Source organism: Cydia amplana, chromosome Z, assembly GCF_948474715.1.
Source record: "Cydia amplana chromosome Z, ilCydAmpl1.1, whole genome shotgun sequence".
NCBI classification, from domain to species: Eukaryota; Metazoa; Arthropoda; class Insecta; order Lepidoptera; family Tortricidae; genus Cydia; species Cydia amplana.
The window spans coordinates 22446366-22463021 of NC_086096.1; the positions used below are offsets into that span (position 1 = coordinate 22446366).

General features: G+C 39.4%; 1 protein-coding gene across 2 annotated transcripts in view; it reads right to left on the reverse strand.

Annotated features, from left to right (window-relative positions):
• Window positions 1–341: 341 nt before the first annotated feature.
• The window catches only part of LOC134660992 (FERM, ARHGEF and pleckstrin domain-containing protein 1), a 60900-nt gene continuing 44585 nt past the window's right edge, over window positions 342–16656 (reverse strand). Inside the window, exons 18-31 of one of the 2 annotated variants that reach the window (XM_063516887.1) lie at window positions 11205–11375; window positions 10661–10754; window positions 9868–10018; window positions 9254–9455; window positions 8752–8819; window positions 8430–8610; window positions 7522–7659; window positions 7155–7252; window positions 5797–5980; window positions 4692–4835; window positions 3829–3932; window positions 3000–3142; window positions 904–1020; window positions 342–621 (exon numbers count right to left, since the gene is read on the reverse strand). In XM_063516887.1, coding sequence (XP_063372957.1) covers window positions 582–621; window positions 904–1020; window positions 3000–3142; window positions 3829–3932; window positions 4692–4835; window positions 5797–5980; window positions 7155–7252; window positions 7522–7659; window positions 8430–8610; window positions 8752–8819; window positions 9254–9455; window positions 9868–10018; window positions 10661–10754; window positions 11205–11375 — 1835 coding nt within the window. In that variant the 3' untranslated portion in view covers window positions 342–581. Of the gene's footprint in view, window positions 622–903; window positions 1021–2999; window positions 3143–3828; window positions 3933–4691; window positions 4836–5796; window positions 5981–7154; window positions 7253–7521; window positions 7660–8429; window positions 8611–8751; window positions 8820–9253; window positions 9456–9867; window positions 10019–10660; window positions 10755–11204; window positions 11397–16656 lie in introns of those variants that run through there. The other variant, XM_063516886.1, reaches the window with a different exon arrangement.

Below are 16656 nucleotides of genomic sequence, written 5' to 3' on the forward strand. Positions count from 1 at the left end.
AAAGAAACAAGATCAAACAGTGTGAAAAAGAATTGCAATTAACATTAACATACATATAACTATGGTTTATTCATCGAATTACAGTCGTGACATACATAATGCTATCTTCGTGATGTCCGAGACAAATAGGGCTCTTTGTCACTTCAACGAGTGTTTTTAAAACATACCTAAATTATGGCAGGTTCAACTAAAAACCGAATTTCGATTCCTAATAATGCTTGTTAATAAATAATATATGAATTATTCAGATACTGGAATAAATAGCTAAACATAAGTAAATACGTTACCTACCGACCTAGATTTTCTTGGAAAGTTCTACTTTTCTAAGAATGTCACAGTAACACTGTCTATTGCTAATTAGAGTAATTAGAAAAGCACATTTTCTAGCACCCATTTTGTTGGTAAGTATAGAATATACAGGCAGTTCTTTTAATTTGTGACATCGAACTTCGACATCTTAATTAACAACAATAATATCCCTTTAATTTTAGTAGATAAAGTCGTGTCATTCATGTATGGCACCGTGTTGCTTCGTCCTTTGTCATACATACTTCTATGTGAGACGGATCAACAATGCTTCTTTATGACTGCACCATCGCTGTCTTCAGAACATCGTTCCAACTGTCAACAAGTCACATATTATTACATATTCAGTAATTGGCTTTTTGTAACATTATTACTACCTACAATACCTACTATTAGTGGAGTCAGCATAAAGTTTAAGTCACATAAAATGCACGACCAGACATCTCTATATGGATAAATTCTACAACGTGCCCACGAGGAACCCGAGAGAAGTAACAATAAAAAGATCAAGAAATCTGATATGTGCGAATGAATATAGATATTTCATACGTTTCAAACTGTGCAACCAAACAACTTAAATAATCTTGGTGACCTTACCTGTTATAAGTAAACTGACTATCGGCCCTGAAGAAGTAAACATGATTTTTAAATTGTAACTTGAAAACAAAATCCTTGTAAATGGCGTCCTTGTCTGACGGGGCCCCAACGGTGTACCTGAAACACAAATACAGTTGTGTTTAATTCACAAGAGAAATGTAGGTAGGTATATATTTAATACAAGTATCTACGAGTCTCAATAGGTCTTGAAAGACTAGGACCCCTAGTAGTCAACTAGGAACCCTTATAGTTTCACCATGTCCGTCTGTCTGTCCGAGGCTATGCTCCGTATTCTGACAGAATGGTAACTACGGAACCCTACACTGAGGCATGGCCCGACATGCTCTTGGACAATTTTATTATACTAAAAATTGTAGCCTCTACACATTTGTTATATTTTTCACAAAGCTTGGAGACGGTGACAGCTCCATCCATAGAATTTATAACCTTAAAATGCAAATATCGCAAAAAAAAAATATTGATCACAGCTGTCATATTATCCAAGCTACGTGAATTATACTATAGGTAAGTAACGAGAGTCACCACTTTCATTGCGTCTTTAAAAAAGCGGCCAAGTGCGAGTCGGACTCGCCCATGAAGGGTTCCGTATTTAGGCGATTTATGACGTATAAAAAAAAACTACTTACTAGATCTCGTTCAAACCAATTTTCGGTGGAAGTTTACATGGTAATGTACATCATATATTTTTTTTAGCTTTATCATTCTCTTATTTTAGAAGTTACAGGGGGGGGGGACACACATTTTACCACTTTGGAAGTGTCTCTCGCGCAAACTATTCAGTTTAGAAAAAAATGATATTAGGAACCTCAATATCATTTTTGAAGACCTATCCATAGATACCCCACACGTATGGGTTTGATGAAAAAAAAAATTTTGAGTTTCAGTTCGAAGTATGGGGAACCCCAAAAATTTATTGTTTTTTTTCTATTTTTGTGTGAAAATCTTAATGCGGTTCACAGAATACATCTACTTACCAAGTTTCAACAGTATAGTTCTTATAGTTTCGGAGAAAAGTGGCTGTGACATACGGACGGACAGACAGACGGACAGACAGACAGACATGACGAATCTATAAGGGTTCCGTTTTTTGCCATTTGGCTACGGAACCCTAAAAATACACAATTTGCATCATGAATAAAAGGGACAAGATATGAAATAGCTCGCGTTAAGGCCGAGCCACACCGGCTGCGTGTGCAGCACGCTGCGTGGCGTGCGCTGCGTGACGTGCGCAGCACCCCTGTCACACCGGGTGACGCGCACGTCACGCAGCGCACGCCACGCAGGTGCACGCTGCAGCTCAGTCATGCGTGCAGTAAAATAAAATACTCCTGCGACAGTACCTACATCATGTGACTCCCGTTGCAAAAGGAAGCAGCTCACCTAATGCCGCCATTGCAATTATTACACATATAACATGCCTGGTTAATACCTAACATCGATTTGTTCCCACAGGCCAAATTATTTATATAAGACGTATTTTTTTGTAATCTTTGTGCTATGTTGTAAATATACATTCGTATTGACGAAAGATTTTAATTAGTTTTTCTTTTATCACTGAATCCATATTAAAAACCAGCACGCGCACCGACCGAGTTGTAAATAAATACAAGCGAGCTGCGCGTGTACACGCACAGCACCTATGCAGCACCGAGCTGTGCGTGTCCGAACCTGCTCGGTTCGCCCTCTCATAGGGATCGCAGTTAAACACAACGTCATCACTGCACGCAACAAAGCGACGTTGCCGCTCCGCTGCGTGGACGCGTGCACGCAGTACGCAGCCGGTTTGTCTCGTCGGAGCTGCGTTGCGTGCAAGTCACGCGTACGCGCACGTCACGCAAGCGGTGTGTCCTCTCTTATGTGTTTTCGTATTCTACAACGCAGCGGGACGCGTACGTGTACGTGCACGTCACGCACACGCATCCGGTGTGGCTTGGCCTTTATTCTTACCGTGGACCACTTATTTCCGTCACAAAAACTATCGTATATGTGTGATATTGAAACTGAACGTTTGCTTAGTAATGTAATTGGGCTGATACAATAACATGCGATAGGTATTAGTAGTGTGAGCAACGTACCCGAGCAGCGGCAAGGAGGCCAGTGGAGCCTCGTCGTGCCAGCTCTTGTAGAAGAACAGAGTGAACGCGGCGAACACCACCCACAGCTTCTGCCAGCCGTGCGAGTTCTTGAATTTACGCAACAGGTACCCGGACATTTGACTCTAAACAATCGTTACATTACATTTCATAGGTATTACATATCATGCTGGCTGGGGACAACAACTCCCATCAGCTTCATTTTTCCAACTGTCAAAACCCAATAAAGAGTAAATGAAATAAAAAGCAGTGACGTCACTAGCCTGTAATATCAAATTAACTAATGGTACTCTTTGTAGGTTTTACGGTTGATTAAGTATAGAGTCTGTGCGGAAAGAGTCGTGGATTGTATTGGGCCCCATACATTCCACGACTCTTCTCTTTCCGAACAGACTCTACAATCTACATGCATTGAAGTCTTATTTCTTTGTTATAATATTTCTGATTTTTCATACTGACGTTAAGAGATCTTTCCTCACATATAGGGATTATGAGTAAAATGCACTTTTTTTATATAGCCCACTGTTTTGGTAGTAATCAAGAATTAAATAATAATTTAACATTTGGCGTATGAATTGCAGTCTTAACATGGTGGAAAAAATAAAGAGCCGTGGAGGCGTGACTTCCTCTTTAGGAGGCGTTATTAGTTCCAGCGTGTATGTACATACACTTGGTCAAGCAGATCTTGTCAATAGAAAAAGGCGGCAAATTTGAAAAATGTAGGCGCGAAGGGATATCGTCCCATAGAAAATTTGAATTTCGCGTCTTGTTTTACTGACAAGATTTGCTTGACCAAGTATAATTCAGTTACCCTCATAGCGGTGTGCAGGTGGTCGCGCGTGAGAGACGTGCCGCGGTGCCAGCACACGTGCGCCAGCGCGCCGCCGCTCACCCCCCCGCCGCCGCTCTCCGCACCTGCCGAACATTCATTTCAATAATGACATGAAATGATTTCACCTTGTAGCGCCCGAAACATCATTAGTCAACGTAAAAATTCCACAGCCACGGTAAAATAAGTTAATTTTTAGTTAAATAAATAAGCGGTGGTGGCCGAGTGGATCTGACGTCCGGCTTTCAATCCGGAGGTCGCGGGTTCTAATCAAATCCCTCCAAAACCAATGAGTTTTTCGGAACTTATATATCTATGGAATATCATTTGATAAAATGTCATTCAATAGAACTTGCTAACTATGTAACCAAACCGCCATACTAAAATTGACACTGAATGCCAAATTACTAGTAACTTTTGTTTACATAGTTAGCAAGTTCTATTGAATGACACTTTATTCATCACTAGCTTTTCGGTGAGGGAAAACATCGTGAGGAAACCTGCATACATTCGCGAAGAAATTCAAAGGTGTATGTGAAGTCTCCAACCCGCATTGGGCTAGCGTGGGGACGTCCCTCTCGGCCTGAAGCGATATTGTATATTAAATATTATAATAGGTAAATTAAGATTTCAAAGTCACAGTATGCTTGTTTTTAAAACAAGGATTATTTTCGAATAAATAAAAAAAATGAAAAAAAGTGTATATAGCTGGTCAGGTCAACCAAATCTTGTCAGTAGAAAAAGGCGCGAAATTCAAATTTTCTATGGGACGATATCCCTTCGCGCCTACATTTTTCAAATTTGCCGCCTTTTTATACTGTCAAGATCTGGTTGACCAAGTATACCTGCGTCTTGTTCGTAGGGCGTGAGGTCGGTATCGACGTCACCTCCGCGTTCCTGCGTGCGCTCGATCGCAGCCTCGAGCGCCGCGTACCAGCCCGCCAACTCTACCTCGTTGCTAGTACTTAGCATTAAGTTTATACTATCATCTGGAATAAAACACATACATTCAATTCATTACGCTTTTCATTTCAACAAGATATTATATGAAGTGATCAAGTCCTACGTGAAACCGATGACTCTAGTTTAAATACAAAGTAAAATAGTTGAAACAAGTTAGGATATTTTATTCAATATGTTTTCTTAAAAATATATTAAATGATATATAAAAATTACATTTTGATTGTAATTTACAGATGGTTTTTATTATAAGCAACACCTACCATTAAGCGGCATGTTTTATATTTTTTACTTTTTTGTGTTAAAATACAAATTCCAATGGATTAGGTAATCGTCATAATTTATAAAGTAGCTTTAAAATAATAATTGTAATACATTGCAAACGGTCTGATCGCCGCTCTGCACTTACGGTTTCGAATCAAATCTGACATAACGAAATTGCGATGAGGGTTAAATCAGACTTACAGATGTAGTGCATGATGGTTTTCCATCGTATTTTCTCGGAAACGTTCGTATTTGTCATGCTACTTCAGTCAGCCTCAGTACTTTTTGTACCGAGACTGACTGAAATAGCAAGACACGTTCGTACGTTTCCGTGAAAATACGATGTAAAATAATTATGGACTACATCAGGCGGTCTAGCATAAGTTGCGTTCTCGCGCGCGAGTCCATATTTGAAGTCGCGCCTGATGTATGGAGTCGCGCGCGAGAACGCAGCTCATGCTAGACCGCCTGTACGATATTTGTATAGACTAGGAATTCTCTAGACGGAGTTTAGAGCAATTATTTCATGAAACCGATGCTGCCAAAAATACTGGGGTGCGGGGGACGAGGTGAGCGAGTCCCCGTGCCGTGATTGGTCCGTTCAAAGACACGGACGTCACACAAAGACACTCTAACTCGAAAATGGAGTAAAACTACCGTATATTTGTGGCAGAGGAGGTAGCGCTACTATGCTCGGTCTGGAGGATGTGTTGTATGTGGTTTTACCTGATAGTGGTCGCTGGTCGGCGTCGGCGTTGGCCCCGGCCGCGGCGGGCGCGTCTGGCGCGCACAGCGTGAAGGAGTGCGGCAGCGGCGCGCGCGCAAGCCGCAACGTGCGCAGCGGCAGCGCCGCGTGCGCGCGGAACGCCGTGCTGCCGGACTTTGACGCCAGCACCGCCACGTCGCTCATCTGATGTTACGACAAGCTCAGTTAACGTAACAACAACCGTATGCCAACCATTCAACAGCGAATTATAGCAATACGACCTACCTAAGCACCTGTTCTTGTAACAACACTATCAATTTTATTTTTGTTGCCTATTTGCAGCTATAGTGTCAATACATTATTGTATAGGGTCTCTATTGTTTCCCAAATAGTTTTAAGCCATAATGTTTTGTTTGCCCGAATTTTCGTTAGTCATAATTCATTTGGTTCAGAAACGCGTCACTTTTCAGGATTGCCATAAATCAAACCCAACCTAACCTAACCTATCTACATATAGGATAACCTAACGAAAATCCTGAAATGTTAACGGTTTCAGTTTTATGACTAATGATAATATGACAAACAATACATTATGGCTTAAAACTTTATGGGAAACAACGGGACCCCTATTGTATACCTATTAAATGTATGTTATATTATGTACATCATTTTTGCGTCTGCGGCATAACGTACGGGCCCTGGTATAGTATTTTTCATCACACTTGCTCGAAAAAGATCTTATTTCATTCAGATGTGCTAAACTTATAAAGGGCAAAGGCCTATATTTTTCCCGCGGGAGTTATAGATTGTGAAAAAAAGCTATAACTCCCTAGGGAGTTTTTAAATCGACACGAGTTGCGAATTTCCTTTTTTTCGCTTTTTTGTATCGTAATATTCGTAATGTACTATTATAAAGGATTGGCCTAAAACTTCACTGCCATGGAATGAAAACGAAATCAAATCAGTCACCGTACCCATCTACTTTGAAAAATACTACAGGTAATAATAGTGAAACTTTGTAAATAAATGTACAGAGAGGGCCGAAATAATAATGAATCTAATATCAATCCGCTCGATATCAGTTGTCGATTCTTATTACCGTGGCGCGACCTAATGATGCACTGTTTCCAAGAAGCTACTGAACGAAATTGAATTGATGTAGTCCAAGATACTAAATTAAACTCATTTTGATATTACAATTCTTACTCGTAATACTATCAAGAATGGAAATCCCTCCTGAGAGCTCTACGAGGGATGTAAGGATACCATCATCATCATCAATACCATCAAGATTAATAATTTATTACATTAATATTTTACTTTAAACATTTATTCCTGGCGGTAGGTGTGTATTGTGTGTGTGTGTATATTGGCTCACCAAGAATAGCATCCGCTGCTGCAAACCCTTCGAAGAGTGCTTGTAGACACATCCCATGCGAATGAACTCGCGCTCGGCAACTAAAAGTTTGTCGTAACCTACACAAAATATTTGCACAATATTATTTAACATATGGTTCCTGTTTTAATTTGGCCAATCGCGTTGTTAGAAATAAAAAATAAGAGTCACTTTAAGCGTTAGGAAGCTAAGGAGCTCGAGCCCCATATCAAAAATTCAACCCAATTCACTTTTGATGGTATCTACTGGCATTCTTTCTTGTTAGTTGTTCCCTGTGGTAACAAGTTAGTTAGTAAATGATCCAGGTGTCACCAGTTAGGTAATAACCCAAAGGTAGTGTTGGACTGACCGAGGATGTCCCGCTGCAGCTGGCAGAGCGCGGCGTGGTTCTCGACGTGGCGCAGCTGGCGCTCGGCCGCGCGCGCCAGCCGCGCCGCCACCGCGTGCGCCGCGCGCGCGCGCTCGACCCCGCTCCCGTTCTCGCCGGCTCCCCAGCAACCCACATCCGTTATTTCTGCACCAATTATAAATACCTATGTACAGATATTTGTTCCTGAGTCACGGTTGTTTTCTATGTATTTAAGTATTTGTATATTATACATATCGTTGTCTGAGTACCCACAACACAAGCTTTCTTGAGCTTACCGTGGGGCTTAGTCAATTTGTGTAATAATGTCCTATAATATTTATTTATTTATGTAGTTCACAATGAGCCGATGCCACGTACTACAAGTGTTTAAATTGCTTCTGCGAGGAAATGATAAAGATAAACTTAGATTCGAGTAATACGCTCAAGAGCAATTAAGTAACCTGTTTCTATGACTCACGAGTGCGATTTTAAGCTGAACATAAATTTGAAATTTTGCTTGGCAGTATGATTCGGTCGATCAAAACAATGCGCGAAGTCGCGGGGCGCACATGCGCGAAGCGCGGTCCGAATTAACTAAATTTCGTATTTTTTATTCACCTACCCTTAAATCGTCGACGATCCCAGACTTGCAACCGAAAATAAGCCCCTCAAGCTTAAGGAGAAACCATAAATTCCTGTGTGATTACTACCGCTTGCTTGAGCTTAAAATAATTGTTTATCGCGATAATATCAAATAAATATTATAGTGTTGTACCAATGTACCAATGTGATTGTATTACAAATACGTCATGGAAGTAATATGTCAGGTTTGGGAGATGTGACCGTCTGTGAAGCGTGTCGTGCGCCAGTCAGTTGCACTCCGTGTTAGGTGTTGAGTGTGCATGTACCGTTGGCGACGGTGGCGTAGTAGAGCAGCCTGTGCAGCGGGCGCAACAGCAGGCAGGCGAGCGGCAGCGGCGAGGAGGTCTCGAAGGCCGCGCACGCGCGCGCCGCCCCCGCGCCGCGCCGCCGCACGCTCTCCACCATGCCCACCAGCGCGCCGCTGCGCTCTGTGTACATCGCGTACGCCTGACAAATATTACCTTTAATAGGGTTGTTGACACATGTCATTTGAGTCGAGTTAGTTAGAGAATGTATATTAATGATATAATGACATATAATTAATAGTTATCGTGTTTGCCTATATATAATTTTGATCAATAAACTTACGTCATAAGTATTAGTTAAATAGTCGCACAGCAGTTCAGCAATTTTTCTGTACTCTGGTTCTTCAGCATCTGTAGAATACGAGATAAAATGGTAGTAGTAGACATGATGTAGTATATAGATATAGTTGTCAAGCGGACCCCAGGCTCCCATGAGCCGTGGCAAAATGCCGGGATAACGCGAGGAAGAAGATTTACCAATCGCTCGTCAGTAGGTAATGGAAAACATGGTGAAGCCAAGTTTAAATTTAGAAGGTCTGAATTCAATTGCTTTTGAAAAAAAAGAAGCGCATGCATGCATCATTCCTTGAGACGAGCGGACCCCGCGATTCTTAAAAATGCCACCGACACAGCACGAAGATAAAACGGAAAATAATTTGATGCGAATATTTTGTTTAAACTCCTCGCAAATGTAAATTTGACGAAAGTACTCGTACTGACTGACTGAATGTACTTTATCATAGGTTTTTATAGGTGGTCGGCTAACTTGTATGCATCAAGAGTACCTGTTGTGTTCGCAGAGTCGGCCGCTCGCGCGGTAAGGGCCCGCTCGAGGCGCGCCAGCAGCCCGCCCTGCGCCAGCGCCAGGGGCTCGAGCGCCAGGCACGGCCGCGCCAGCGCCGCCACCACGTCGCCCGCCGCGACCGCACCGTCGTCGACCCCGCCGCCCCCGCCGCCGCCCAGCTGTGATACGCGCGCCGACCATGCCTGACAACAATACAGATTAGAGCTATTTTATTTAAAGCTATACAGACAACCTTTTTTTAATTTGGACATTTTTTTAATTTATTTTACTCAGGATTATGAGCTCGATAGATCAAATAAGAGAAATAAAGGTTTAAGACAATGGGTCCCATACAGACATTTGATCCTCAACACAAACCTGCACGACTGACACCATTCGTAAAAAAAATTCAAATACCCTATTATGCTCATCCCCAGCATTCCGCGAACTTTTGAACCTCCCCTCTTATATTGTGGGTTGAAAGAATCATGAAACTGACAATCAAATCACAGAATGTTTCTTGTAGTGTGTCGTCATATAGTTCGGCTATCTAAGTAGCACCCTACTTGCATACTCAGCACGTCTGTTAGAGGCGTGACATGCACAATGACATACCACGGTAACGAGCTCCAGGTCCCGCTTGTAGGTGCGTTCAGTCATGAGCAGCTCCCTGGCGATGAAGAAGGTGAGGTCACCGCCGCGCCGCCGCTGCGCGTCGCCTGCCGCGCCCTCCCGCAGCGTGCTGTTGCTCAACCGAGTCCAAATACTGACAACATCAGATAAATCATTTCCGAACCGAAGAAATAAAAAAACATTGCATGGTTCCTGTATCTCAAAGGTTGGGCAAAAACAAGTGTGTAAAAAGAAAACGTTCTCTATATACAGTAACGCTTCGTGCGTGATTGTTTCGCCATTTAGGGTTCTGCTAAATCACGGAGCGTGACTGTACAAGGGGTAGCGTAACCAGCGTTAGCGGCGCACGGGCCATAATTAAAGTAGTGACGTTGCTAATTGTTACGGGGGATAATTAAGATCGCTTAAGGTGCAGTAGGTTCAGCATGGTTCAGCCAGCAATCACTTTCACGTAATAGAAAAAAATCACGAAATAGATCTAAAACGCACCTTATAAAATTTGAACAATTTTTAGACAAAAGTTATAAATATGAAAATTGGTCTAAAAATGCGCAATCTTGTTTTAAATCGAACTGTTCGTTCTTTTTTTGTTAAAACTTACTTGTCAAAAATAACAATTAATACTTAAACATGATATCCGCGATCCTGGGCACGCACCACTGTGTGTGAGAGTAAGAGAAGAAGCCGAACCCACGGGGCCTTCATAGAAAAAGGAACAAAAGAATTAAGAAATCGGTTTGAACTCTTCTCGTCATAGTCATAAGCCAAAATGTACCTGTTATTATTGTTTCTTCTATTGAGTGTATCGCCAGCGTCACTTTCACCACCGCTTAGAACGTCCATACTTGTAGATTCGGAAACTATGTTCGCTAAAACAATTGAAAATAACTTTCTTTACATATTAGATATATACATATTTTTTAATAACTAGCTTAAATGTAAAATAGGCCCTTGAGGCATTAAATTAACAGTTACTCGAGTCTACAGACAGAGTTATTATTTTATTCATATGAGTTATCATCATCATTCAAGCCAGACATTAAAATGAGCACCTAAAAACATGAAATGGTGCCGTAGATGACGGCCTCTTTAGAATATCTTTTTTTTCTTCTATATTTTTACATGGTATATAGGTTTTCTCTGTCACTTAGTTGCATATATTTTGTAAGACTTCTACGTTTTAACTAGTGAATTAGCTCCCAATATCTTCATTGTCAATCAAATATGACTTTCCTTATTCAGTTTTTGTATAAGTCTCAAATAGCACCCGGTTTCCGGGTAAAGTGGATAAGTTATTGAGTAAGTAGGTATTTACGCACCGTTTCCATTAAGTGCGTCAGTGATGCGCGCGTTGTCGAGCTGGTCGCCAGCGCGGGGCGGGCGCGCGTTTGCGGGCGCGCCGCTCGCCACCGGGGTCGAAGCGCACATCGGGGAGATCTCACTCATCGCCGACGGAGACATGCATACACTCGCTGATGACACCGTTTCTTCTGCCTCCAGCGAACATTCATCTAGATATACATTCGAAATGTTATTACACAGAAACAACTGTAACGTTACATGCCTACAATAATCAAATTATGCATACAAAGTACATTCCTATGAAATACATTTACGACAGAAGCAAAGAAGCTGAGAGCAAAACACTTGGGGCATAAACGAATACTAACGACGATTCAAACCTTACTTGACCGACTAACAGTGCGGTTGACGCATGCATGCTAGCGCCAATAAAATTATATTGCTGGTGGGTTATTATCTATTTAACCAAAATAATAATAAACTGTCTACAGAAGGTATGAGCAAACTAAAACGAAACACCAAAGACGTCGTAATGTAAAGTAAAACGTTTGTGTGTCCACAACCAAAGCTCTTATATGAATCCCGACATTGCAATTAAAACTAAATGCGAATGTAATTCAGTAATTCAACCTTTGTTTGCGCTCCTATAAAATTGTCCATGAGTATAGGTTCTCTCAAATAGAGAGAGTATCAGTATCTACTTCAAAACTTTGTTTCGAGTTTGATCAAATGATCACTGGCAATAAAGTTTTGCCTTTAATCATTACGTAGGTACCTACTTAAAGAAACGTAAACTATACGATGGACTCTACAACAGCCTCTGACATCAGTACCGACCACCTTAGCAGTATCAAACTGACATATACGCTAACGTCTGCGTAACTTACTTTCTATACATCTGCAGATGCATAGAAAGTACCTAAGTTTCGCACACGCTAGCGAATATGTCAGTGTCAAACTGGTGGTAGCCGTACAGTTGTCACTATTGAGTTTTCACGATTTATTCAATCTTGGGAGCCATGGGCGATAAGAGGAAAGGGCACGACGTCACGTGACCGCTTCTCCATACAAACGTAATCTCAATTTTATTCTTTGGATATTAATATTATAGAAAATATTTTTACGTCATTTGATGGTAACCACAGTTATGTCCAAATCGTTTAATTTTTTCAATGTTTTAATTATTATTATAAGGGTGTCCGTCAGCTGGCGCGGGTGCACGTAGCGCGCGCACGTACGCGGTTTCATTGTATTAGGAAAAATTGCGTAATTAGAGTGACAGAGAAAGATGCCCGCAATTTGCGAACTTCGGTGTTTGCGGTAATGACCCGCTCATCCGCTTCGTGCAACACCGCGCCAGCTAGTGGACGCTCAGAGTAAGGATCTCTTTAAAAATTTATGGAATTTGATTTTCGCTCTTAACTCTTAAAATAATCAGTAAATTGAAATAAATCTAACGACCAGGCAACGCTATGGTTAATGTACAATAAATTGTACAATAATATTTATAAACAGAGAGGAAAAAAGAGGACTACGCTTGTATGGAGAAGCAGTCGTCCACTATCATCTTAAGTCACGTCCAAAATGTAAAGTAAAAATTTATTTGTGGAACACAGGTGATACAGTTATGCTAAAAGAGAAAATAGTCATACTCGATAAAGTCCTGTTAACTTAAAATAATGTGCGTACATAGTATAGGCTTAAATCAAAATATTTGTGCTTACTTTTCTACTAATTCACATAACAGAATAAAGTACAATTTAATACAATTGTAACGAAATAAAGAGAAAAGCATGCTGAAGAAGAAGCCGTAACTTACATAATAATCCTGGCTGCGTACTTTATATAAAATGTAGGTTTTAACATACTTAGATGACAAATAATATGTAATCATTGAAACGCATTGTAAGTTTAAGTAATTAGTTTATTTTTTAACTATGCTCCGCTTTTAAAAGAGGAGTCTTGTATTGCAGGGTTGCCACACACTTACATCGATGTAAATACATGTAGACCACGATATATATGTATAATAATAATAAATTCATAAATTAGTAACATTCTAATATTTTCAAACAATATCCAAAATTACGCGAAGGTTAAACAAGTCATAATTTTATGAATTGGTAATATTAGTCTATTCGGATTGTACACATTCAATCGAAAAGTCAAAAGGCTTAAAATCTAACTATTATTAATAATACCAATATGTTTATTGCACTAACAGTGTGGCCGACGACCCCTTACCACTACCGACCTAAAATTGCTTCGTGCATACACGACACTATTACATTACATATAGGTAATTGAACACTATGACATTATGAAACTAGTTCGGCTGTAATCGAGTTTAATATATGGTAGTTTGGCTGTTTCGAGACGATTTAAGTTGATGTACGAGTGTAAACGTATGCCGAGAATGAACACAGCACGCGGTAAGTTTAACGTATCAAGAACATAATTACGGGCCTATCTGAAGAAACCTGTGTCGGGGCAACGTAATAAACTAACCAAAATTATAATATATTGTGTAATACATTATGTATAAGCCCGCACGTGCAAAAGTGGTATAACGTGGGGATTATGATTATGATGATTATAGATAGTAGTAACACGTTTTAATAATTAAAATACGAGTAATAACATAGGTAAAGTGTCATTCTATGGAACTTGCTAACTATGTAAACAAACCGCTATATTAAAATTGCCTGTTAATGTCAATTTACATAGTTAGCAAGTTCCATAGATAGACACTTTAGTAAAGAAGGACTAGGACTATAATAAGACAAAAAATAATTGATACAGATTTTGTTGCTATACTTCCCCACTATGCAAAACAACAATAGTACCTACGTGTATTGAATGTATTGATTCGAAAACTCATTCAATCCCCAATATTCAGTAGTGTCGCGCAATACATTCAAAATCTAAACAGGTTTTACAAAATCTAACTGTTCTTATGCACGGTGGGGCAGTATCACAGCGATCCTTTTAAGTCAAATATTTTGAGAATTCTGAGAGTAACAATAGGCTTGGAAAAACAAAGTGGAATATCTTTTAGTTGGTTAAGTTGTAAAAAAAGCACTAGTAAATATTAGTGAAACATGAATTTAGTTATGATTAATGAAAAAAAATGCCTGGTAAATAAACTTAAATCCTGAATCCTTTTCTTCATACGACAACAATTATTATGTATAGTTACCATGTATTACTTACTAGTATTAGTATTATTGGAATCAGGTATCTCTTGGGCTAGACTTTATTTTCAGTTTGACGGCAATGATACCAACCTACTCATTAAATAATTTATAAGTTTAATGGGCGCATACATGAAGTTTAAAATTTCGAAGAGGTACCATGTATTCACTATTTTTAATTGACCATCATACATCTTTTTTAGATTGCGAATACCGAAGAAAGACATGGTTCACATGTCTTTTTCTTTCCGGATTCAACTTAAGAATTTAAGTACCTACTATTTGGTGTTACAGAATGACTTAATGACTAAGTGAACTAAACCTGTTCCTTCCAGCCAAGCTTGTAAATATTTATGAATAAGGGGTTTTACACTGTACTTAAAACGGACCACCGTTTTAAGATCTAGGTTTTTTGGTAAATAGATAAAATAGAAATAAGGAACAATGAAACCAAAGCCACAATGCTGATAACGATAGTGGGTTTGCAATGTCTTTTAATGGATAGCATATATAACTGTAAAATATCAAGTTTTTGAATACGTAAGTACAACTTAATTGTATGATTTAAGTATGGTATGTCATAAAAATCTAGGTCGCCCTGGTCATAAGTCTCATAATGTTTATTTAACCCACGGTTATAATATATAAAGCGGGGATGAACCAGCAGGCAGCACCGACTTGCACTCTAGTCATTATGTAAAATAATCTAGAACACTTGATAATATTACTTAATCTGTGTCAACAATTCATACAATACAATGCTAGGGCACGACTTAGGCGTTATAAATTAATTCAATTATAAGCATCTGGGGATTGGTCACTTGCAAACTTATTTTAAACTACACCTACAGGTAAAGTAGAACAACAACAGTTAGGATGCTTATTTGGTTTGGAATCCTCTCGTCGGGTTTATCTTGCTACTTGCAGACCAAAGTAAAGGTAGCTGTAGAGAGGCAGGAATGTGTGCCCGCGTGAGGTCCACTGGTTGCAGCTGCACCGATTGCTACATCTACTTGATGGCACAGTTATAATATCAGTCGACGGTTCGGGAAAGATACCGATCAGGCAACCGATACTCAGACTCCTGCTCGCGCACCGAGTGTTAAAGTCTTATGGGTTTCTTAAAAACTACAAGGTCATTTTTTGTTAATAAACTTTTTTAGGCAAAGTATCTTAGTCAGCTACCTCTCTCACTTTGTTATGATTACAGAGATATTTAAAGTAAATAGGTAAATTTGATTGGAATCCTAATTCTCAATGCTCGAAATTACGCGAAATAACATGATGTGTATCTTGTGAGTGTACAGGTACTAGTAAATTTGACTATATAATGAATAGTATTCTACCTACCGCAACAGTACCCTACCTTGATAAACTTCTAAAATAGCACATTTATTATTACTAGCCTTTCATATACAAATTCACAAAAAGGGAACCTGATACATACATAAACCGTGTGCGTATTTTTTTTATCAATACACATTTTAGTAAGGGCAAAATATCATTTTTATAAATACTTAGTCATAGAAAGTAACACGTATGAGTTGCAATAACAATGAAAAGCAAATTAAGGGTGCCACATGTCGCCGCATTTCTCAACGCGGAATGGACTAGGGGCTAGAGCATATCATACTTCGAACATCATATGTTGCCGGCCAATGTTGAGTCTCGTTGTCCCCCAACTATCGTATCGTATTGTTAATTTAAAGGAATAATCTTATTTTTTGCTTCAATAACGACTAGAACATTTAACGTTTACAAACATTTGTAAAGCATAATAATACATCGTTGAATCCAAAAAGAGAACTCTATTAAAGTATTATTCTAACACATTGTTCAATCAGGTTATTTGGCACTGTGAGAAGGTCCCGCAGGTCAATGAAGCACATTATGAACTAAGCAACAATGTCCGCAATGACCCGGTAGATCAAAAATGAGATAAGAACTACCTACCAATCTATTCTAAACATTTTGTATAGGGGAAGAGACATTTTAAAATATTTTAAACGTATCCTAGTTACCGTTTTTGTGCTCGTCTTAAATTAATGTTACGACTAATTTAAACGTTATATATTATGCGATAATGCCGATGTGTTAAGTAGTTAATCGAACATATACATAAGTGCACTATGGTCACCCAGTCGATGGTAAAATCAATAAAAATTTGCGACATCTCAGCAGTGCATTGTAATTATAACATAAATTTACTGTAGATACATACATTAAATTGTTTAACATCAGTCATTCATTTCATCAGAAATCATTTTAACGAAAT